Source organism: Zerene cesonia, chromosome 8, assembly GCF_012273895.1.
Source record: "Zerene cesonia ecotype Mississippi chromosome 8, Zerene_cesonia_1.1, whole genome shotgun sequence".
Lineage (NCBI taxonomy): Eukaryota > Metazoa > Arthropoda > Insecta > Lepidoptera > Pieridae > Zerene > Zerene cesonia.
Window position 1 is genome coordinate 6,009,469 of NC_052109.1, and position 26,369 is coordinate 6,035,837.

General features: G+C 32.8%; 1 protein-coding gene across 2 annotated transcripts in view; it reads left to right on the plus strand.

The window, feature by feature from the left end:
• Nucleotides 1–7,178: 7,178 nt before the first annotated feature.
• The window catches only part of LOC119828845, an 83,935-nt gene continuing 64,744 nt past the window's right edge, over nt 7,179–26,369 (plus strand). For both annotated transcript variants that reach the window (XM_038351130.1, XM_038351132.1), the window contains exon 1: nt 7,179–7,300. In XM_038351130.1, coding sequence (XP_038207058.1) covers nt 7,194–7,300 — 107 coding nt within the window. In that variant the 5' untranslated portion in view covers nt 7,179–7,193. The remainder of the gene's footprint in view (nt 7,301–26,369) is intronic.

Here is a 26,369-nt window from a genome sequence, read left to right on the forward strand (position 1 = left end):
GATGCAAAAATGTTTCATACGATTAAATAGACAGGTATTTTCTCGTGGAGTTTTTAGATTTGAGTGAATAAATGGTGAAGATTAAATTATAATTGTGTTTTATTGTAAAAATCGGAATGTAAACATTATAATGTGGGACACGTGTATGCTTCGGCACAAATTGGTCAGCTCGCTATTGGATGTGAATGCAACTGTTCCATACATTAATTGAAGGAGCCGGAACTACAGAACAGAGGCCTGACCTCTGCAAATGTGTAGCCACCAAAGAAGATATTTAGAAATAACAGTATTTTTAGAAATTTTTCTGGTGTGAAATACTTTTGGGTTGTATTTCATAACTTGACTTGAATACAAACACACTTAGATAAACTCAGGGTGATTTGTAATTTACTAGAATTGCGTACCGCAGAGACTTTTGAAAATAACAAAATGTTTGTTCATAATTTATGTATTTAACTAAGAATTTATAAAATTGCTATAATCAGAGTTTACATTATTACATAATATACTTCTTGGCACAAAAAAGCAGATATTTGAAACAATTCATACACGTAACCGGATAACTTTTATTATTCCTACGTTCATTCCGATATATGTGCATGTGTAAAGAGTATGAATCGAAATTACTTGAAAAGATCGTGTTAGCAGGTTTTTAAACTAATATTACATAAATATCTGCAAACGACTTTAACTATTTACCCATAAAAATCTTTTAAGTTAAAAGTAACCTACATTTTTAACGAACAATTTAGAATGCCTGGTGATATTTAGTCCGTATTATATAACGAAATGTTCGATCTATAGAAAGAAATTTACAAAAAATGTTGGTCTTACGCCTCATCTCTTACATTACGTAGTACAGAACTAATTTGGAATCTAAATCCATTTAGGCAATAAGTTTTCAACTAGAACAGAAACAACAACAAATAGACTCGACAACTAAACCGTTTGTAAAACCTATCTAACAATAATCCCATAAAACAGGTTCAAATATGCAAAGGTATATGAAACCTCTTCAAGAAGTTGGGGACTTTCACAGACCATAAATCTCTCTAATTACCATTCCAAAATATAAACATGTTGCTGTAAGATTGTAAAAACTGTTACATTACAATATAACTCGTGAAATGTTGTTGAAAAATTCTGATCGATTGCATTCGTTTACAATTTAACGCATTATTTTTTATCATAAACTTAAATATCACACCCGCGTAAAGGAGTTTATTTCTGCCTATTCCTGTGACTCTGGCGAACCCACGAGCAAAAAGATAATACAACATAAGGTAACTGAAAATTTTATTGTCCATTGTTTTCCGTAACTGTTTTCCATATAAATTTATTTATTTATTCTTTATTGCACACTTACAAAATATAAAACAGAGATAAACTTAACAAAAACAAATTAAAACTAGTATGCAAAGGGCGGTCTTATGGCTAAAAGCCATCTCTAACAGGCAACCGTTGAATTATTTAATATGCCAAAAGTCATTGAATTTTCCCGATTCCCAAAACTTACAGCAATTAACCGTAAGGGATGCATAGTTTCAATTACGTTATCTCGTAACTCTAACATGAGTTTCAAGTTTCAAATTAAAGTCGTTATATGTTCGTCTTAACAGATAGGAACTTAAGGAAATTTCCTGTATTCAGGGCACGATAAGGGTCTGCTACAAGATGGGTGTTTAATTATATATGTTTGCTTTTTACAATAACCATCTTAATTTCGTCTCAATTTACATTATTGTTAAAGAAATTGGGTCAGTTTTTTATGCTATGTATATTCTATGATTTATGTATTTTTATCTGCAATTATTTGTTAAATTAAAATATAAGTTTTCAAAATACAAATTATGTATACGTATGAGCATTGTCCAATGATGACAGTAGTGATATGAAAGACTTATGTTTAACTAGCTAGACTTCGAGGCGTCACTCGCATGGTGTAAAAACCTAAGATCTCCTGTGTGTGGGTCTAATCCAGACTATAATCATTGTATCTAATTTTATACAGGTCCAATCAACAGTTTTTCGCGAAGGAGAAACAAACATGTTATTTCGGTTTTAAGGTCTGCATTTTTAGGATTTTGCATCTTAAATAGAAGAACAGTAATGTTAGGAGATATAGCGGAACAAAATGTATATATATTTATATGCGCTAATGGAATAAAAATAAAATTAGGGGAGATAGCGAGAAAAATGCATATATACTTTTGTACGCTTATGCAATTATTGCAACACATTAATTATAGTTCATACCTACAGAAAAACAATGAACGAATGAAACAACTTTATTTGCAAAACATAATTACTGATATAATGGTATATTTAGACCTTATCGATAACATAGCTAATGACTCAATATAACCAATGAATTATAATTTCCCATAGAGAAGTGAGAATGTACTTAAAAATCACAATTCATTAGTGCATTATGACCCAATTAAATGTACCTATAATAAAAGTAATACAACACAATAATTTACAATTAAAAGACTTAAATAAATGTATATGACTATACATAACTATATAATTCAAAATCACCCATCAGTACTGTAATATACAATGAAAACAATGCTATTTTAGTAAGCAAATTCAAACAGTTTGTAAAACAGAAGAAACAGTTGTACAAAAGAAACGAAAAATATCTATTTTTTCCTCTAAATATGCGGGCGAAGCGACTGTCGGGATGATAATCATTAAAAAGCATAGGAACCATAAATTATAACCTTAATGATTCTTTTTAACAAAGAAGGTCACTGTCGTCCCTGTGGGAGGAAGTAATACACCAAAAATTCGAAAATGGAACCATAAATTTCCTATCAAACACAAAAAGAATCATGTCAAACGGTTGAAAACCCATGCTGTACCCGAGTATTAAAATTAATATCAATGTTATCAGTTAATCAATAGAATTTTACATACCTTTCCACAAACCATTCCATTCAACCATTCCAAACAATGGAGTAAATGTTTTGATACACATATTAAGACTGGACCAAATTGTAGATTACGTTCTCAGAGCAACAACCCAGCAACAAACGTGCATAATGTAACACAAGGCAGGTCTAATGAATAAAGACAGGATACTGTAACTAGAGGACCACTTAGTTTCCGTTTAATAATAAATCTCCCTTGATTTCTTGATATCTTGCTCACTTATACAGCGCATAATTGACCGCCTTTCATGGTAGGATGAATATTTAAATTATTGATAATTATGTAGTGAGGTTCTAGAAGAATCCGGAGAATGATCACTATAATGTAGCCAAGTGTCTCAGCTCTCTTCAGTAACTTTTCTAACGCTTTAACTGTATCAAGAATAAAGATATGATAAATAGTTAAATTTGGTTCTTGGTTATTTTTAGTATATTTTACAATGTTTCTTAATTTTGTTTTTTCGGATTTGAAAATTTAATACTAATGTTTTTTGTAAAAAATCCGATTAATATTACATAATATATTAACAAATATCATACATTTATAATATTCTCATTAGAATTTTGTATGTATGTTCTTGTAGCAAGGGAACCATTTCATGATAAGGGAATAGGATACGTATTTGAATCACATCGATATTTAGAAATTCCGATAGATGGCGCTATATTAAAAATGTAAAAAACCAAACGATCGAAGCGGCGGGCAAAAGCTTCATAACTGCATATTGTATTTTAAAATAAACAAATAATCAAAGGAAAGGACCTTCTCATAATATTAGAGTTCTTTCTACCTTACTACACACTAGAACATTAAAATTAATGTCAGTCATAAATCTCTCTAATTACTTCGTGCTGAGATGCAACTTTCTGAAGTGTAATGTTATTTTAAAATTGTTCTTGAGAATATAAATTTCTCAAGCTGAGAAAGGGAAAAATTAAATACCGCTCAAGCATAGTTGCTTTAAAGAGAATTTAAAGCGATTGCTATAAAAATATCTTTAAAATAAGACGCATTAACACAACAAATTAAAAAAAATATCAATCCCATTTTGAAATACCCAAAGATGTTTGTAAATTTAAATGACGATTTTAAAAGAAATCTTTTACTAAAAAACTAAGCATTTGAGTTATAGATTTAATCTTTTGATTTCCACAACTATTTACATTTCCTCAACTATTTCATATATTTGAATAGATATATATATACTTTTTGTTACATTAATTGTAATTAACATTAATTGAGAAGAGAGAAGATTCTAGATTGAGAACAGAGCAATTTAATGCAACTATTAGAAAAAATACCTTTTCAACGGCTCAGTTATTGTATACTAGCTGCGCCCCGCGGTTTCACCCGCGTAAGTCCGTATCCCGTAGGAATGTCGGGATAAAAAGTTGCCTATAGGCAACTTCTTATCATAGTAATATTATACATGTGAAAGTTTGTAAGGATGTGTGCGTGTTTGTTACTCTTTCACGCAAAAACTACTAAACCGATTGCAATGGAATTGACGTAGACAGCTGGACAACTGGTATAACATATAAGCAACTTTTTATCCCGATATTTTTACGGGATATGGACTTACGCGGGTGAAACCGCGGGGCGCAGCTAGTAGGCTTATAAAGTCAAAGTCAAAAGCGTAAATTATTAACTGTTACGTAATGAAAATTCTCTCTCAAAAGCCATTTATCAAAGAAGAGAAATCAAGTGGCTTATACAATAAGCGAGGCTAACAACGCTACAATCTAAACTTAATTGTGATCTTAATGAAAGGTTCAGGTACTGGCCCTCCAGTTTCTATCTACAATAAACTTCGAATTGATAGAACCTATTGTCTACTACTCCTCCTCTAACATATTGACGGTACAATGGTTAAAATATGATAGTCGGACCGAGGGTACCAAGTTTCGATTCCCGAAAAGGACTCACAAATAAAATCGTCTCGGTTTGTTTGATCCCCGTTTGTGTTTTTGAAAATCGTGTTGTGAAACAGATGTAGAGCGCCATGCATGCCCCATACCCCAAGGGGACAAGGGGCTTCACTTTCTAACATACTGACTCACAAAACATCAAATAGAAGTCAATAATCGATACTAAAAATCGGTCAAGTGCAAGTCAAACTCAAGACACTAAGGGATCCGTACACAGACGCTTGTTATAAAAATTCGTTTCTGGAAATATCAGCAGTCTTATAACCGGGCGACAGACAGCCAGACAGACAGCGAAGTACTAATGTCCGTTGTACCCATCGGGTAGGTACTCTAAAAACGCGGTAGACGATCTTTATTACAAAAGTGATCAAGATGCAGTAAGATCAAAAAACAACGAAATGAGTACATAACAAAGGCCTTCAAAAGATAATCTTCAAAATTGAATGGAACGAGTGAAAACCGCCGAACGCAGATCAAATGCTATATTCATAAAAATGGATCGAATGAGAAACGGCGTCATTTCGGTAAACGCAATCATTTGCTCAAGCTAGAAGGTTCTATCGATGTTTCCCGCAATTTCCTTTATTACTCGTCGAGAAAAATTGGATTCTGCCTTATCTTTGAAATGAAAGCGTTAAATTGAACACTTATTAAGGCGCTAAGCTACAAATGCTTTACTGTGAATAAACGAGTCGTTCATACATTTTATTGAAAAGCAATTCAAGGTGCGATTAGTGCACAGTTGAATGAGGCAAACTACAATATGTTTTGTTAATATACTCGTATATATATTACATTTCGAAGTTAACATATTGTATTCTATTTACTAACTTCTCTGCTGACGGTAAAAGCTCTTTCTGACTAGAGAAAACACTTTGTATATAAAAAACTAATTTTACTACTTACTAGTATGGTTATTGAATATTCGTTGCATAAAGCTTCTACCTAATTTTACCGCGTACATCTCGCAAGGGTCAATGAACTTTACCCACTTAATTTAGTGCTTATCTATAGACGGGTTAAAGATGGTACTTGATGGCATATGATGATACTGCACGCCAATACTTTGGCAAGCGAAAATCAATAAAAAATGAATCCCCATGCCACCTTACAAGGCTTAAATACCTATGGATATAGAATGATTTTTGCCCCCGACGCAAAAGGGGTGGTGTTATAAGTTCGACTTCTATGTCTGTCAGTCTGTGTGTTCTATCGGTGGTATCGTAGCTCTCAATTAGATGGACCGATTTCGATGTCGTTTACTTTTACTTTTACTTTGACATAATAAATAGTTAAATCTTATAAAATTAACTAAGTACACAATATAACTACATAGTATGAAATAAAGTCGCTTTCTCTGTCCCTATGTATGCTTAAATCTTTCAAACTACGCAAAGGATTTTGATGGGATTTTGTTTTTTTAATAGATATGGTGATTCAAGAGGAAGATTTATATGTATAATAACATCAATTGAACTACTCCAAACTTAACGCGTGCGATGCCGCGGTAAAAAGCTAGAAAGATGATATAATGAGAAATTTTGAAAGAATAGAAAAAATTTTTGATCACTAGGCAGGATTTTTTCTATTCTTTCAAAATTTCTCATTTATAAAGCATTTCAATGCTATAAAAAAACTAAAAATTAAAGATGATATAATGTTTATTTTTTCTGTCTCATCAAAATCAGTTTAAGTGTTTTGAATATTCCCCCAAAACAGACGTAATATTTAATTATTTTTATTTTGGAAATATGTCATAAACGCATTTATATATCACTGTCAGCATCTGGACACGTGGCGATCATCCACAGTGCGCTTTAGGAGGAACTTTCTCTCTCTCCTCCTGAGGAATGACCTTCAGCGTTTCCGAACCACTGTGACTTGGGTCACGTCAAGACGTACTCGTCCCTTAGAGGCCGGCAACACACCCGCAACTCTCCAGGTTGCGCGGATGCTTATGGGCCGCGTCAGTCACCGCTGACCGGTGACGCGCCTGCTCGTTTTCCCGTTATTATATAAAAAAAAATAAACTGATATTGTGAAATTACAAAGAGACATTTTTTTTCTACAAATACATAACTACAAATATATAAATTCCTCACCCTTAAAAGTCGAAACCGAACGTGGATTCTGTTAAGACCTTGACATACGCAGCATGAAATCTTATAGCTAAATAGTTATTTCGTCGTTGAACAACTTGAAAGAAACCAAACCGATACAAATTATTGCGCTAGTAATTAATCGTTAATTGCTCATTCATCTAGTACCTATCTGAATCTCAACTCTCAAGTAAGTACAAATCAGGCACTGCAATCAGTGTCCCGGCGAATGCCGTACGTGACGGTTGTGTGTAATGTGGTTAAGCGCATCAATAATTACGATGTTTGGTGTGTCATTGTGAAAAGTGCATACAAATCAGTGTTCACAGTTAAAATGTAAGTTTTTCACACTGTTTATTTAAATATCAATTAGTTTTAATGTATTTGAATTTGTTTATTTTATGGAAAACCTTCGATTTAGTTTTCGTTTGTATAAATTGTTTTGTCAAAATAAAAACAATGATCGATACGGTACGGCAAGAAAAAAATTCAAGTATTTACGTGTATAACGAGGCAGAAAACTACCTTCCATTGAGTTATAATTAATCGAGTGCAATACTAAAATACAATCGAGAAGAACGTGTATGTTAATTTATTCGACGAACTTCTTTAATTAAAAGGTATTTTTATTTAATTCTCACTTTTGTTATAACAAACATTGGTACTGGGTCAAAAAGGAAAAGACAGGTTCTCTTTAAATATCCCTCCAATTTTTTTTTTCTAATATAATATGAAAATTATTGGTTGTGTATTATAGATAATAATCTCGTGATATAGATTTCTGTCATTTTGTACTTAATCTGTCGAAAATTTGTGATCGGAAACTATCGAAAAATAATACGATGAATTGCAAACAAATAGTACTTAACTGAGTCATAAGTTCAATAACCTAGCTCGTCTTAAAGGTCCAGATAGCATAAGCACTCTCGTACTAAAATGGTTTATAAATCTATACTAATAATATAGTCTGTACCTCTTTCTTTAACCCTTATTCCGTATATTATACCGGTATATTACCGCGTAGTCTGTGGCGTAGTACAACAAAACTCGGCGTTATAGCGTGGCGTCAGGTTAGCGCTCTGACGCGCGGTAATAAAGCGTTATGTTTGACATAAATGACAGAGCGTCAAATGTGTTGGTTTCTGAGCGATGTTTTATATTAACGAGTAGTCTGTCTGAATAATTATTACTTTAAATAGCCCATAAATAGAACACATTAAAAACTAGACATCAGAATATATGTAAACTTCAATATTATTTGGCAGCTTAAAGCGTCTGTGGGTAGATATGACCCACGGTGTGTCCATCAATTTTCAATATTATTTTCCTACTACATTTTATAGAATATGTATGTAAAATATACCGTTTGAATTTAATTTAAGGCAACCGCTTTTATACGGTAATTTAACTAACAGATATCTTTCAGGCCAACTTAGCAGGTATATGTGGGCAATCAATACACGTATAGCTAACTGTACTGAGCATCAAGTCTTATAATCCTTTAGTATTTAGACCTTTAGAAATAAGTTGTCTGGTGACCCATTCACCGACACAGAGGTTACTTCGAAACAGCCTTTCTGAGCTTTCTATTTTTGAATGAGAGCTGTTTTTGAAAAACGTGATACAATGAAGAAGGGCAAATGTTATTTTCATTAAAATTGAATGCTTTGTTCAGTGTTTGTTGCCACGGATTGATATGATACTTGAACGAATATGTGGGTGACTCGTATACCTGTCGGCCTTCGTGATACAATAACACATAAGTGTCGTTTAAATAATTGTAGATAAGATTAGTAAGACTAAGTACAAAATAAATATCCAGAAATGATTCATAAACCTGTCCGATATTATTGTATATGCTTTATTAAAAATAAATCTATCCTTATAATATAAAGCTAAAAAGTCCGTTTCTTTCCTTGTTTATTTGAACACTCTTATGACAGGAACTACTCTAACTACTACTACTGAAAATCCTTTTAAATACGTATTGTAAGATATGTAAGTGAACCCAGTGTGTTATATCAATACCTTTAGGGGGAGGCTTTCAAATCGAATTCGCCACAACTTCCGACTGGGTGAATCGTGAATTTTGAATAATGATGATTAGAAAGTTTTTAATTTGAAAGTGATTTCGTGTTTTGTTAACAATAATTATTAAGATCTATCTTAAATTATTGAATAAATTAATATTATTTTTAACATTTCTCTGCTGCTTCCTGTTAAAATAACAACATCAATCCACAAAAAAAATGGCGCTGCTGCATTTTTGTTTGTGTATTCATAAGCTACTCTTATATTTTATTATATCTTTTTCTTTAATTTCAGCCTTTGGCAAAATATATTTTATATTTTCGTGTGTTTGATTTTACGCGAGGATAACTTTAGAAATTAAATTTTTAGCAAATTTCAAACGAGATTTATTCATTATATCGATTCCGCCATTAATGAATAAATCAGTTTAAAAGTATTTGAATTCTAAAACAAATGTAAGTACATTTATTAAATTCGTTGTATAATACTAATCAATGTGCATTGGAACAGTAAAACGATTGGCTAATACTATCTCGTCTTGTCTAGTCGCAATTTAAATGCTTTGACACTATATATATATAATTTATAAGGCAAAACGCCAACTATAACTCTGTGAAATATATTCATATATATGAGATTATTATCGACTGATTGCATTGTTTCCTGCATACCATAAGTGTACTGCGATTCATTCTCAAGGTGTATTACATTGTAAACAATGAGCGAACTTCATTCTTATGTGATGTAATACAATGTCACAATAATTACCCGACTGCGACAAATTAATGTTTTTCTTGACGAGCGCTTCTGTTCGAAGTCCAGTTGAGTAATAAATGTTTGAATAAATGTATATATATGTATGTATATGACCATTGTTTTGACCCGACATAGGCTTTATAAGTTATCAAAACTGCATTCCTAAAATAAATAGTGGGTGAGTTTTTTCCCTAGCATATATGGATATCAAATGAAAGATCGTAAACACCGTTATCGTGTCCCAGCAGTGGGAACATATATGGGCTGATGATGATGATGATGATGATGATGAAACACCGTTATGTGCAGTAATACCAATAAGCAAGTGAAGTTTTTTGTTTTTATAATAACAATTCTTGCTTTATAAGGTACTAGCTGCGCCCTTCGGTTTAACCCGCGTAAGTCCGTATCCCGCAGGAATATCGGGATAAAAAGTTGCCTATGTTATTCCAGTTGTACAGCTATCTAAGTACCAAATTTCATTGCAATCGGTTCGGTAGTTTTTGCGTGAAAGAGTAACAAACAAACACATATCCTTACAAACTTTCGCATTTATAATATTAGTAGGATTATAATATTAGTAGGATACTCGATCGATCTAGCTTATCAAAACTTAAATGTCAATATCATGTACTTGAATGCGATTTCGAGCACAACAATATGACCCTTATGAACTAGAAATTGTACTGATACAGCGCTATTTTAAGATTTTCAAAGCCATCTGCCGTACTTTGTTTTCATTGTGACAATGAAGGAACAAGCTGCCTGCTTCGAAAGCATCTAACGACCTCAATTTCCATACCGTATACCTGATTGCATCACTATAATATTTTAACAGAAACCAGCTTCAGACATTCGTGATTCATACAAGCTTTACAAAGACTTTAGTAGGTACATATATAGCCTATATATATATATATATATACATATATATATATATATGTTCCTGCTACTCGTCTATAGACTATAGCAATCAGGGAACTCGGGAACATGTTCAAAGGAGAAAGAATTTTTGAAATCGGTCCTGAGACGAATACGTTCAAACAAACGAACTCCTCAGATTTATATTAATACTATACGCTCATCCCGGCTCCTCCCATATATCAAGATTCCCGTTTATCCTAAGAGAGCATTTAATCGGGATACAAAGTATCTTTTCACCCATACCCTGTCTGTATACCAAATTTCATCAAAATCCGTTGAGTAGTTTCAGCGTGATTGACGGGACAAACATCCAAAGAAACATACTTTCACATTTATAATATTAGTATGATAGTGCGATTTAGTGTAATAGTAAATAGTACAGTAAATAAATATACAGATGTGTAGTTTATATATAAAAAAAAAACTTCTTTTATTCTTAACTCGCTGCGCGCGCGTTTCACCCTCCTATCCCGTAGGTATATCGGGATAAAAAGTTGCCCGTGTTATTCCAGTTGTCCAGCTATCTACGTACCAAATTTCATTGCAATCAATTCAGTAATTTTTGCGTGAAAGAGTAACAAACATACACATACACATACATCCATCCTCACATACTTTCGCATTTATGATATAAGAAGGATAGGACTTATTTTATGCTTAATAATAACAACAGATAATTACCTACCTGCAGTTGGTATAATCAATGGTTGTGGCCAGTTACAATCGGTTAATCAAGGTACAATCAATTGATCAAATTACTGACTAGCATAAAGCAGCAATTATTTTAGTTATTCTCCGTAAATAATTTCAATTTGTCCATTTGATTTATTCGATTCAAAAACAAATAGCAGTTCTTATAGAATCGATTCCTACTATAATATAAAAAAAAAAATTGGAAAGTGGAAATGATTATTATATCTCGACTTTCCCCGTTGAATCATATCTTTGGCATGGGAATTTTCTTTGGCAACGCAAGCGCATTAATAATAATAATAATAAGCCCGCAGGGCACCTTGTGGCGAGGTGACGGGGAGTAGCGCCCCCGCGGTCCTTAGTTCTCCCGGGGGAGGTCCCTGTCCTCACCTCCGGACTGTCTCGGTGGCAGTTCGGAGTGAACAATGATGAGGTTCAGGATCCCCCACCTCTGGCTTGCCTTAATTGGCCGTCCAGAGTGGAGATGCAAGAGCTATATGCTCGGGGGTGGAAGTGTCTAATGGCGTAATAGCGAGGAAACCCAATCCGGGCCTGCGGGCCCGCGATGGTGAAACCGGTGCCGCACCTCTCTACTTACTACTTACTTACTTAGGTAACTTTTTTGGGAGCCCATCGACCGAACTGGCAAGTCACCGTCTGCCACTATTTTTCAATTTTTCGAAGTTGAAAAGGCAGACGCCCATAGTTTCCCATAGACCCAACCTACCAATCCATCGAACACCCCCTTTCCATAGCCCAGTTTTTTCCATGCCATTTTTTTGCAATAGTCCTACATCGGCCGCGGATTGCCCAGGGCTGTATCTCTATAGTGCAGTCATGGGCAGGCTGCGGCTGGTGTCCCACAACACATTAAATTCTCTAAAGGGCCTCTGCGTGTTGGATCTGTGTCCCCACGTAAGCCTTCCAAAAGACCGGGTGCTTTCCTTCTGGAGGTACCCGAGTATTATGGAGAGATACACATAATAATAATAATAATACACATAATAATAATAAATTTATTTCTTATCAAATTACAAGATTTTCTTAATTATAGACATTTACAATAAATGTGATAAGTGGCACCCGTTCTAGGCTGAGTTCAAAGAACTCGCCTGTGTGGACAGGCACCAGCTTCTATCCTTACTACAGTTACATTAGTATGCCTTTAATTAAAATACATCATAATATTTATAATTTTCTAGATATGATATAGACAAGAAGTAAAATAGATGTTAATGAAATAAAACAGATAAAATAAAAACCTTTTAGCATTAGTTAGTTACCGCGGGTTGGTGTTAGTAGGCAATAAATTTAAATAATAGAACCTAATATCAAATCACTTACTGTTATAATCAGCTATATAATAAATACGAGACCGACTCACGACTTATTGGTCCTGTGCTATGAATATCGTGGCTAAGTATTGCAGAAATATTTTCTTTGAAATGTATCATTGTTCGTCGCCACGGGGATCCTTGCAAAGCAGCTTTGTTCGTAACATGGCACAGAATTATTTGGGCAAAGATAATTGGTATGAAATATTATGGCGGATCTAAATTGACGTACTTACCTATGGATTCATTTTATGTAAGAACGTTTGTGTTAGCTTTGTTGTATGAAATGCCCAATTAAAATAATAATCCTGTAATATTAATTATTACAACTCAATATATGTAGCTTTAGGTATAATGTAATTAAAGTTAATTATGAAACATCCTTTAGTAAATTTCATGATTTTAACGTATTCGTTTACACGTATCTATATTCGTAGTTTTTCATAAATATGTCATAGATAATTACACAGAATAGGTATCTACAATTAAGCGAGTAATGTAATAATAAGCGATGATATTGATTCTTAACTACGATGCGACTTCAAAGAAACCACAGTTACCTCTCACAGTCGTGCAAAATATGAACAATGACTGGAACATTTTGCATCGGAATTGAGAGGCACTTTATTGGTATTTGCTTCGATTGGATATTTTAATTACTTCTTTAATACTGGACAATTGAGTGATCGTGAATGTTGTTAATTTTTTTTGCATAGATAAGATATACAGCATGATTAATGAGCATAAGTCGAGTAGTAGCCAGTTTGCTGAATATCTTAACAGGTTTTTTTTTAGACCATTTACAATATAATTTGAATAAAAAATGAAACTTGTTAAACGATTTTTGAGGTTAACAATGGCATCGAGTCTTAAATTAAAATACAATGGTTAACGTAATTAACAATTCTATATATATAATAAAGCAATTTCTGTATATCAAATATTTCATACCTTTTTTATAAACAGTGATTGCTACATAATATGGATCTTTTATAGACCGTAATACAATGGTTAAATGTTGGTATTTTTCTTTGTTTGTTTGTGCGTCAATCGAGTAAAAAACACAGTGCAAAATTTGATATAATCTTATATATGGTGATAGACCAATAATTTTCATCTCGATCAAAATTAATTTGTAAATGTGTAAGTGAACGAGGTGTCATTTGACTTTACAAATTGAGTAGCTTTTTTTTGCTTCATAAAAAAATTTACATGTCTGCATCTAGACTCGTTAAATTTCCTTCTTCAAAAATCCACGAAGTACAAAATTTTGTAGTCCACGCGAGCGAAGCCGCAGCCAGAAAGCTAATCAGCACTAAAACGGCTTAAGTATTCACGTGAAGAGTTCCATGACACCAGTTCGTGACTAATTATTATACCTTTAACAACCTCCTTACAATTTATTGGCCGCCGTGACACATATATTTGTCCATATCGTGTTCAGTTGAGATAAATTATTTTCAAACGACGCGTCCAAAAAACGATGGAGGCCCACAATTCGGCTGTATATGTCTGCGGCTACTAGATTTGTGGATAACTCTTGTGGGTTTCTAAACGATTGACTTGACGCTTTTAAATAAAATATAGAAAATTGTTGTCATTTGGTCCTGTTTTACATTATGTGTTACATTCCCGCCTACCTTCTTTAAGGTCATCTACCACCTTTTTTGGAGAATTATTATACTGAAACAAGACCCTATATTTCATCAAACTTCTGATTAGGCTTTGAAATGCAGTAGATTTATTCATTTGAAAATTCTCTACTAGAATATTTATAAAAAGACATGTCTGTATTATTCGCTTTTCCTGACGATGGCACACAATGGCCTGTTTAGACCAAAAAAAAAAACTTGTGGGAACACACCTGCTGGAATCAATGCATGTGAAAAATCAACAATAGTATTCGTATGCATATATTTGTTTACTTATACGATCGTATTTATAGGCGTACTTCTTCCAGTTTTAAGTTTTCTTGAATGTAGTAGATACCATAAGTTCTTTGACCCCAACTTAAAGACGAAATAGCCCAGCCTACCTTTCCCGCTGAAAAGCGATATAACCGTCGAGTTAAATAATATTATATAAGAACTTATCTATTCAATATACATATACAACAGTTAGTAATAAAGAATGCGTTTTTTTCAACACGCAAATCTATATAAAATTCACAACTATTTTAATTTCCCGCCTTCGGGATTACGGCATGAGCATGCAATTGAAACAGTGTAACAATCAAGAAAAGAGAGCGACAATGAGACTACTTTTCAAGAGACTACCGCCTATGAACTAGCTTTTGCTACTTTTAAAACTACACCGATTGCGTCGCACATTATATTCGGCGAAATAAGATTGGACTCGCCTTAAGGTGATTGAACTCGCGTTCACGCGCTGGTAACTATAGAACCAAGTTCAATGTCAGTAATTGATTAAGAGTCGGGGTAATATTTGACAGACGTATTGCGGGGAAGACTGCGAAGATACTGCGGGGATCGCGACGCCTTTTAGAGCTGTCTGGCTTCTATTTATATTATTGATATCTGTTTGTCTCGTTCTGTACATTTGTTGTTCATATTTTTTGTTCTTTTCTTTTTTTGTTTTGTATGTGACTCGTGTTAATTTTCGTATTATAAGAGCAGAATATAACGATTCTGACCCTTGTTATATTGGTACAGGTACGTATGGACTTTGTCATTCATTCTAAGTAGATAAGTAGTTATTATATATTATGTTATCTTAATACAATGCCTTTATTTAATTTTATTATGCAATCCGAACGTACACGATTAAGCAACAATATAAAGTGTATAGGATATAAAATATATCATATTTGCTTTTTTATTTCATAACCTTGTCTTTTGTAACTCGAGCTACATTCGATTTCCATTAAATACTATCAGAAACTGTTCACCTCTCAATTGGCATCAGTTATTGAGTCTACCTGCCCCTGTACCCAATCATCCCAGTCTCCCCTAATGCTAATCGTATTAAATTACGTTGCTGAATCATATGAATCGATTAATAAGCCTTTTTGTGTCTTTTATAAAAAGAATAAAATTGTTACTTGGCTAATTATAAATGAAGTAATTACTATCGATATGCAGTTAAAATATCTCAGATAACATCGCGATTATCTCTAGTGTAATGTAAAAGATGCAAAAAATAATAATAAATAATAAATTTATACAATAGTAAAAAACCTAATAGCACCTCAACAATATCTTAAATACATTATATTATAGTTGAATTTAAATAACTTCGAGATAAAACAATTAATCACTGACATTTTGTTGCCATTAACGTAATAAGAGTTGGAAATTTTTAAAGAATAATCTTGATTTATTTCGATGATAAAAAAGTCATGAATACAGCCAAATATATGTAATCTGAAATTTACTATAATACTTTCGAATTAGGGTTGTAAATATCTAGATATTGTTGAATTTTTATATAAATATCATATTAAAATCAATTAGTTTGTATCCTTGATAGTTAATAAGGTAGGCATGGACATGAAATCATTATTCAACATTTAGTAATAAATGTAAGGTCAGAAAAACAGAACGTGCAAATGGCTTTCCTGCCTACAAATAATAAAAAGTATGGAGAAGTGTAATAAATCAAAGGAATAAAACATTATCCCAACCCAGACCAATTTATGTCACAACGCCCGGAGGCAATCATGTTTAAAACATTAAGACGACTGCAACGCTTGAACACTGTACGGGAATCATTTTAGCCGAGCTCTTTGAGTTACAGCCTCATTATAGTTGTTAACATTGAAGATTATCCCAAAAACAATCTTTACTAGCGGTCCGCCTCGCTTCACCCGTGCTACATATACACTCGCTGTCACTCAGTGAAAATGCAGCTTTAAATGGTGAAATAATTTTTGAAATCGTTCTAGAAGTTTTTTTAGCATTCAAATTGTTAGCATTACACCAAATTTAAATAGGACCATATGACAGGTTTTCAAATAATAAAAGAATCATAAAAATCACCCAATTAAAAGTTATGAGATAACAAACACTATACTATATATATTTTTTTTTTTACTTGCTTCAGCTTCTAAGTTGGTTTATGAAAATATATACATAACTTGTCAATCACCATTAGATCGGTTAGATTAAATAAATGATATGGGTAATAACTATCGCAATAATTCCATCATTTGTTTGTCTGGAATGCAGTTAATTGTTTATAATTTACACGCTGTTATGTTATAAGCTTATACGGCAATGTAATAAACCATAATACAAAACTTATTAAGATAATGACGTATTGCATGTATACATTCCTTTACCATATATAAACAAAAAATAAACGTGTTACATCTAGATGCCTGGTATACTTTAATGTGAGTTTATGTTGGAGTAGAGCATGCTTCGGCACGAATTGGGCCAGCTCACACTGGGGAGGTACCACACCACCACAAAAACCGGCGGGTAATAATAGCATGCTACTGTGTTTCGTGCAGTGAGTGGGGGAGCCGGAGGCCCGTTTCCTTTTCTCACCCTTCCCAGTCCATTCCTTTTTTACCGTCGTCAATTCTTTCCTTATTTTACCCCTTAAAAACACACATCGCGTTTGCAGAGGCAATCCCTGCGAATGCTCACGGGCGATGGTGACGCTTGCGATTAGGCGAACCGCCAGCTCAGTTGCACGTTATGACATAAACAATATTTACTTAAGGAGAAGAAGTCAAACTATTTATGGCTATAAAATATGATACGAATACATGAATACATAAGCTTAAATGATACAAACGGAAACAGCTCCGGCTAATTGGCGTACGAAACAATAGTAAAATAAGATTTTCTAAATCGGCTCGATGTGACGTAAGTAAACTTTTAAATTGCATTTCATTAGATTAATATGATTGATGGAAACAATTATATTATTTATGTATAGAGCTACTTATGTCTTTTGCATTTAACTCTTATTTATTTAATGTACTATCTGCTAGTCGACACGTGCCAACTTCGCAAGACGCTCATTATTATAAACAAACAAACATAAGCCCTACCGTTAATAGCATTCTTTAAAGGACAAATTTTATCTTCATAAAATTATCTTGATGACGAAATAATTTGATAAGGATTCATGTTCCGTCCATGACGAAGACATCTCAGGGTCAATATTTTATTTAATTTAATAATAATATTTCCATCCTAAATGTCTTTATCTCAAACGCTTATGCTTCTTTCTCAGGCCGTGTTTTGCTCTTAATCAAACTCGGTATATGTACTTTAAATGCAAAGTAAAGCATTGTCTATTTGCTAGCAAACAAACACGGACGGACATACGTTACTTTGTATTTAGTGTAACAACATTGTCATGCCTGAACCGCTTAAATATTTTTTTTATTTGAGATTGTTACATTACGACTTACTACTATAATATAAATAAATATATTTATATTTGTTCCATTACTTAAAAAGGACTTCCAAAAAACCTTGCGGGAGTTTTATATCCGTCATAAAGGTATTTTTGAGGGACATTACAGACATTATTATATAACTAGACCCGCGATTCTTATAATTAATTTTTATCATTCTTCCGTAATATAATAAATAATATGAATTCTTTAAACAGTATTTTTTCTTTAGAAGTGGGTTGTAATAAAGTGTTGATGTTGTGATATAAACAAGCCCTGTTATTTACTATGTGTGTATTAGGGTCGCTGGCACAAGGCATTCCTGAAAAATATTTCATATGTCTCGATCTAGATGAAGGAAAATTACATCGTTATAATATTTCACACGGATTGTAACTCTCGGTTGTTTAGTTGTACGCAAGAAATCTTTTGTTAAATCATTTTACTCGTCTTATTTCAGTAAAATGTATGTACAGAGATAATATATCGGGAATGGATGTCATATAAAAAACAATGGCAGATTTTCATACAAGAAGTTAGTTGAGAGGAAATGTTGGCGTCTATAAGTGAAAAGTATATTAAAAAGTTCAGCGTCAGTCTCTGAGTAACTTTGTCAAAGAAAATTTGTCTTGAGAAGGTCTTTATAAAAATATATTTATATTTGAAAATCTTAATGTGTTATATTATATCACTATAGAGAATTTATTAGTCCTAGGGTTATTCGTTGTTAATTAATTAAATTCTCAATACTGCTGCTTCAATATGTAGGTAGTTCAGTTAGCTTTAGGTGGATTTTTAATTGAAACATCGTAATAAAAAAATTATCTCATTTTATATCATGCTAGACTCTAGCATTATAACTGATTATTCTGCCATTGTTTCTTTTACGGAGCGTAGGATTAGGGTCACTACACGTACATCAAGGATGTCTTACGACCTTAGAATCTGTAGAAAGCCTGCTGATTGAAAATCAAAATTAACGAAGCGAATATTCACACCGCTCCATTTGTCAAGTATAAATTTATGAGGCTTGTTATTGACTTGTGGTTCTGGCGTATTCATTATTCCCAGCCATTAATTATATTTGTGTTATTTATCCTTTTATGGGTTTTACTTATTCATTGCCGTATTATGGTTTGGTTTTAAACGGAATGACTTGCATTTTTGTGAGCAGTTTGAAGCGTCTTTATTTGCGGTATTTGCAATGTATTTTATATTCATTTTTGTGTGATTTCTTCTGACATATTTCATATTAAATTCTTTGTTTTATATGCATGCAAATGCTTTATAAATAGCACCACACGCCATCTATCGATATGATTAACAGTCATCTCAACCTATTTGAAGCATTATTTCAATGATTACAATATTATATCGATGGACCCTATCCATTTACAGGCTTTCTTAGATTTAATTTTGCATACTTACAAAAAAAGATAATTTATTTTATTTCTATTCTGAACCTTGTTGGTGTGTATTGTATGTATGTATTTTAGTACTAAAGACGCAAATTTAAATGGATCTACAACGCCATTTTCCAATATATAATTCTTTGCATATATTTTGGTAGAAAATGTCAATTCTAATGCAGATATTAGCTCTCAATACAACAGCTTCCTAACTTGATAGATTGAGATTAATGGGTCAATCAAAATTAATGATGGCGTTTAAACTATGACAAGTGGTCTCGTGATGCAGACAACGTAGTGTAAATTAATTTTAACCAACTTGCAAATACAGAGGTATTCAATTTGTATAATATAAATACCTTTCATGATTATTCGTCAATAGGGCGATGTTATTGCTAAGCGATAAAGCTCTTTAATTAAATAAATAATAAAATGATTATTCGTAAACCATATACCTAAAGTTTTTAACTAAGAAACTTATAGGAGAATCATCAAGATTTAGATAAGTTTAAACGTGAGTATCATTCAAACTATAATTCTATTATGTACATATAATATACAGTTATACATAATATACATAATATAGATAAGTGTTCTTTGAGAAGTCTGAAGATCAGTAACTCCTGCTTTAAATGTGTTGTCAAATGTAATAAATGTGAAAAAATGAAATCACGACATTAAATATGTATAAATATGCCAACATTTCTGTGTCTTCCTCCGAATAAGCCTCCGAAGTAAATCTGCCCTTTCGAACTATTTTTATTGGTTCGCAATAGCCGAAAATATTGAAGACCATAATCGAAACTCATCCTACTCTTTCTGCAAATCAGTTAAAACTCTATTCATGTCGTTCATTGAAATTATCAACTAGCGTATAATTTATACATTCCCACGCACATATACCCTGTGAGTAGCACTGACGAAGAAGATAAGATTAAAATAATTATTCGCTTGTCAATGTGAGCTGGTAGCCCTTTAATATTAGCTACACGGCAAATGCAACCTGAATTCTCTCTCATTAAAGTATAAATTGCAATAACATTAGCCATGTCTTTTATAATAGATTGAAATATCATATGTACTTGTACAATGTTCATACTGGGCATAATAAATAGAAGGAAGCCTTGAACGTGGCCGCACGAACAAATGCTTAGGTACTGCACTGAGTTGTTTATGTTAATTGTCAATATATTGCAGTGCTTATGAGTACATCTCAAACTTTTTTTTTATGTCACAAGGTTCGTCTGGTAAGCGATCACCACCGCTCATGAATATTCCTTTACGAATACGCTACCCTTTTTAAAGAGCAAAGAGATAGAGAAAGGATTGACGAATGGAAAGAAGGAAAGACAGGAAAGGGTGAGGAAAAGGAAACATGCCCCCTTCTATATTATATATCTATACTAATATTATAAAGCTGAAGAGTTTGTTTGTTTGAAGGCGCTAATCTCAGGAACTTCTGGTCTGATTTGAAAAATTCTTTCAGTGTTAGATAGCACATTTATTGAGGAAGGCTATATATGTACCACGGGCGAAGCCGGGGCGGGCAGCTAGTCTATGGTAAAACCATCTATCCTAAAACGAAACTGGCTCTGTCGATTTGGGTGTCTGTCATTCGTTGCCGTGTTCTATCTGTTAATCTCATACTACGGCCATGGTTAGTCTACAGGTAAATTTATATAATATATATTATTTAAATTTTTATTTGATATATAATATATATTATCCCTTTTTAATGCAACAGGAAAATGGCCTTAACCCGTATAAGGTACGACTTCGAAAAGATAAGAAGATAAAAAAGTGAACTAGTTAAAACCTCCATATTGTTGCTGAAGACAATAGAATTTATTGCAAATAAATGCAAACATTATTCACAAAGTGCATTATCAGTATTACTTGAATGAACTAAACACGAGGTGTATCTGAATATGAGCTAATTAAAGTCGCCTTGAATGTTTTAAAAGTGTTAAGTCAACATTTATGACAATGGAGGTCAGAAGAGTTTAGGTCACTATCGCGTTCTACTAATCGAATTCACTAGGTGACTGTTATGTATGCGAATTTTCTAGGTAATTAGGTCGGTTTAAATATTGCTTAGCATTTTATATGATTTAAGCATACCTATTGTGAATTTAAAGACATAACTCGGAAGGAAGTCCCTTTAATTTAATAAAAAAATAAGTTATTCGTTATTCATAGCGTACTTTTTTTTAGTTTCGCAGTCGGAAAAACATTTGGTGGGTTGCCAGATGGTAAGCGCTGCCACCGCCCATGAACATTGGGAGAGGCGTAAGACTGTTTGTAGGCCTGACGTGTCTGCATATCCGATAAAGAAAGGATTGATGATGATATAATGAAAAGGCCTAGAAAGGATAAGGAAAAGGAGTTTCTTTATTCGTTTTTAATGTTTGTAATGTATATCTATATTGCAATCCATTTTGACTTCTTTATTTATTTTCTTGGATAAAAATGATCATTTATTATGAACAGAATATTTTCTTTTGTTCTGCCTATTCATAACACGCTCACCGTGACGTCTTAAAGCAGTACTAATTTCGGATAATGACAAGTACGTTAACAACTGAATAAACATTAAATTTACAATAGTTTCTTAGTTTCAATTGAATGAATTATTTGTTAAATACAGTAGTATATTTATCATACATATTGTATTTAATTCGAAATTCCATATGCACCGTTTAAAATGCATACTAAATCTATTTGCTAATGTACTTAAACTGGGATTTAAAAGGCGGGTATAAAACTGAAAAAGTAGCTAAGACTTCTTTATTTATTTTGGTGATAGGAATAACAACAAAATGAATGTAATATTACACTTCATCTATTCTAATATTATAGCTATAATATAAGCTGAAGACATTGTTTGTTTGTTTGAACGCACTAATCTCAGGAACTACTGGTCGGATTTGAAAAATTCTTTCAGTATTAGATAGCCCATTTATTGAGGAAGGCTATAGGCTATATATGTATCAGGGGCGAAGCCGGGGCGGACCGCTAGTTAGGAATATATTAGATTATTATTATTACAAATGAAAAAATAAAATATTGAAATAGTCCTACATTATCTGTGGTAAGACATGCAGCAATAGATTTACATACAAAGTTTTTGGGTCATATACGTACTTACCCATGTTCCAGTGACCCCGTTCCAAAATTGCTGAACAGCCGATATATTATAAAATAAATTTGAATATTCAAATTCCGCGTAATTGAATTATAATTAGATTTTTATTGTAACAAGTTGAAATGTGTATTAAGGACTTGTTTAATTAATTTTTTTTCATAAAACACCATTTTGCGATTTGTCAATCGCTACTTTTACGTAAAAAAATTTACGACCAAATTAGCATCATCATCATCAGCCCATACATATTCCCACTGCTGGGATACCCTGCCTGTCTGTTCACTCCATAATCTACCACGCTAGCGAAGTGCGGGTTGACAGATGACAAATATCGTCAAACTTTTGATTATTGGACATGCCGGTTTTCTCACGATGTTTTCCTTCACCGTTTCGAGCAGTGCTGATGGTATCCACATGCGCATAATAACTGGAAAATCAATTTATTTCTTGCACTTAAAATATTGACCCTGTGGTTACATATGATGTTACGATACGTTATATTATCTATACGGAAATATGTTGTCGATCGTACAGATCGTACATATATCGTACCTTAAATATGTTATTTTAACAAAACTTTTATTTTAAAGCACTTTGTCCCTTTGTTTTTGCTTACTACATTAATGCTTATGCTTAAAAAAAATTTCAGACATGTTTTGTATACCGAGCAATTTTTTAATATTAAATAAAATTAAACTCATAAAAACCTACGTACATATTACAAAAAAAATAGTAACGTCTAAGATAATGTCTACGTCCTAAAATATGCCAAGTAGAATGAATAAAATACGTTATGGTCTATTTCACATTTCAACCGACAACATATACATAAAAATTTATATTGTTCATGACAGTTATGATAAATATGTTGTGTTGTAAATCTAAAGTATAAATACACGCAATGTAAAACATTTAGAAAGATAAGAAACGCCAGCCCAAATACCGAATATACTGAGAATGCGACTCGATAAAAAGCGATGTTAATGTCCCATCCAAGTATATACGAATTCGATTCCCATGACTGCGTAAAATGTCGGAAAATTAGGAAATATAAGTATGCCAATAAGTCCATGAGTTATTGGCCATTAACCCTCCTCTAAACTAGCAGTTTTCGGGGAGGCAACTTAGAGCAACTACGCTGCAGGGAGCTTTTATATTTATCGTCCAATTTGTTTTTACGTAGAAGGCTCTTTAGTTTAGTATTTGTTTCGAAGTGGGCAATAAACTTGTTTGTATTCATTCAATTTAATGACAAATTTACCTCAGTGGTATAACACAATTGCTATCTTTATATGTATAGTACATTAAGTTAGGGAAAAGCAGCGTCAAAGAGTGCGTTGCTCAGTGGATGCGAGTCGTCACCCTTGCTCCGCTTCGGACATCTTCAAAAAAAAAAATCATATTTCAGCTTCTAAACGAGCGATCAGAAATTTGCAAGCAATTATATATAACAAATTCAACAGCGTACAGCATTATTTCTATAGCCTACAAGATTGCTTCGTAAACATTAAAAATTATAGTACATATATTTTTTCGTTGCTCAACAAATTTTCTATATATAATAAAATGACATAATTACCTAGTGATCCTGAACAATCCTACTAGTTAATCTAATCGAACATTTTGAAAACAAAGAAAAGGTCGAGTTTATGACCTTTAAATAATATAAATATTGCCATCATTTACATACAATAGTGTTTAATAATTTTTTTTACTATAACCGCATATTATTAACATAACTGCAATTCAACATTTCAAAATTAGAATGCCCTACGCAGCATGTACTTAACTAATTATCTTATTTTTTTAACCCAGTTATTTAATATTTTGAATCGTCATTTTATTAATCTTACAAGAGGGTTATTTTAATATTCTAATAGCCCAAGGATTTGTTTCACTGCCCTGTTATCACTACATAGTATCAAACAAAGTCGCTTTTCCGTCCCTATTGTATGTATACTTAAATCTTAATGCTTAAACTTTTTTTTAATATATAGAGTGATTCAAGAAGAAGGTTTATATGTATAATAACATCTATTAAACTACTCCATATTTAACGCGTGTAAAGCCGCGGGTAAAAGCTGGTAAATAATAAATATTATTTCAAAGCATACATTTCGTTATTTACGCAAGTGTCAGGAAAGCTACGTTTTATAGATAAGGGATAAAGAAAGGATTGTTGAGAGCTAGAAAGGAAATACCTGGGAAGTGGTAGGAATAGAATGCAGGTCGCCGGTTCCCCCTCTATCCGGACACCGTGACATTCATATGGTTCTATTTTACGCCCATCTTCTGATGTGGTATCTTCCCTGGTGTTAGCTGGCCCGATTCGTGTCGAAGCGTGCTAGACTGCCATATAAAATCGTTAACGTATATGGATTGAAAAAACAACAGTCCTTTCCAAGTTTCGCTTAAAGATGTATAATAATTCAACACGCATATTTAATACTTGTACTTCTCTTTTTATAAGGGATTCTCACACAATAATAAAACCCTCGATTACCATACATTATAAAGATATTTAAATGCATTAATGAATGCAGATAGGCTTAATGCCATCAGATTAAATTATGGCTAGAGCAAGATATTAATGGTGATCGCACATAAAACGTACAAGAATACTTAGCAAAAACCGGTCAACTGTGGGTACCTGGAGTCCAACTACAAATCACTTACTTTCCCATAACTCTGTCTTTTTCTGACCCTCAGTATATAGAAGGAAAGAGAGAGAAGGATATTATTATGAGGGCAACTCCAGGTACCAGGATTGTTTTAAAATCACTCGACCGCTGGGGATAATTTCATGGGAAAATAGTCGTGGAATGCTTCTTGCCTTACTTTTTGATGTATCAGCAACAAATTAGACCAGATTACGTAAAGTAGATAAGCCTGTAAGTAGTTTGTTTATGGAATCAGATTAGTCATATGTAAGCCGACTGTGACGTGAAAAAACCTTTTTTTAAATAAAACCATTGAAAATATGTAAAAACATGTTTTTGTTTATGTCATCTAAAAGAATAACATTTTCTTGTGTTTCATTTTACGCGAGTATTATACATTTAGAAATTAAAAACTTTTTAACGGATTTTAAACGCGTCTACACGCACTACATCACAGTCTCCCCGTGACCACGCTCGCTGTAAACTGTTCGAAACGTCGGGTTAATAATATAATGAATAAATCGCGTTTAAAATCAGTTAAAAAGTTATTAATTTGTAAACATTGAATAAGATAGTATAAAGAGAAGATTAATACTCAACTAGAAACGAACACTCATATGATAAAAATTATAATTAATTTAACTGAAAATTGTCATATTACTTTGGTATCCTGTAGCATCGAAAGGCCTGTATAAAAAAATCCTGTATAAGGCATCTCCTATTTCCGTTAAGCATAAATTATCGATTATTGTACATTAATTTTTCCATCTCTAATGTACCGATTCATATTGACTAGTTCTTCTTAGACTTAAAAAAAACTTTTTATTTTAAGTTTCATAGCATTTAAATTCTTTTAATATGAGAAATGTTTAAAAACAAAGTTCGAGCATGAGGTGGTGGGTTAGCCACGTATTTTGCCATACCGTGACAACGCCCGATCTCTGTCACCCATGATCCCACCTCAGTCACTGAATTTCTTCTATTCTTTCACTTTTATGAGTCCAAGGAGCACACCATGCCGTCTTTTGAGCCAAAACAAAATCGACAGAATTGACAAAATCTCAAACAATTATGAAACT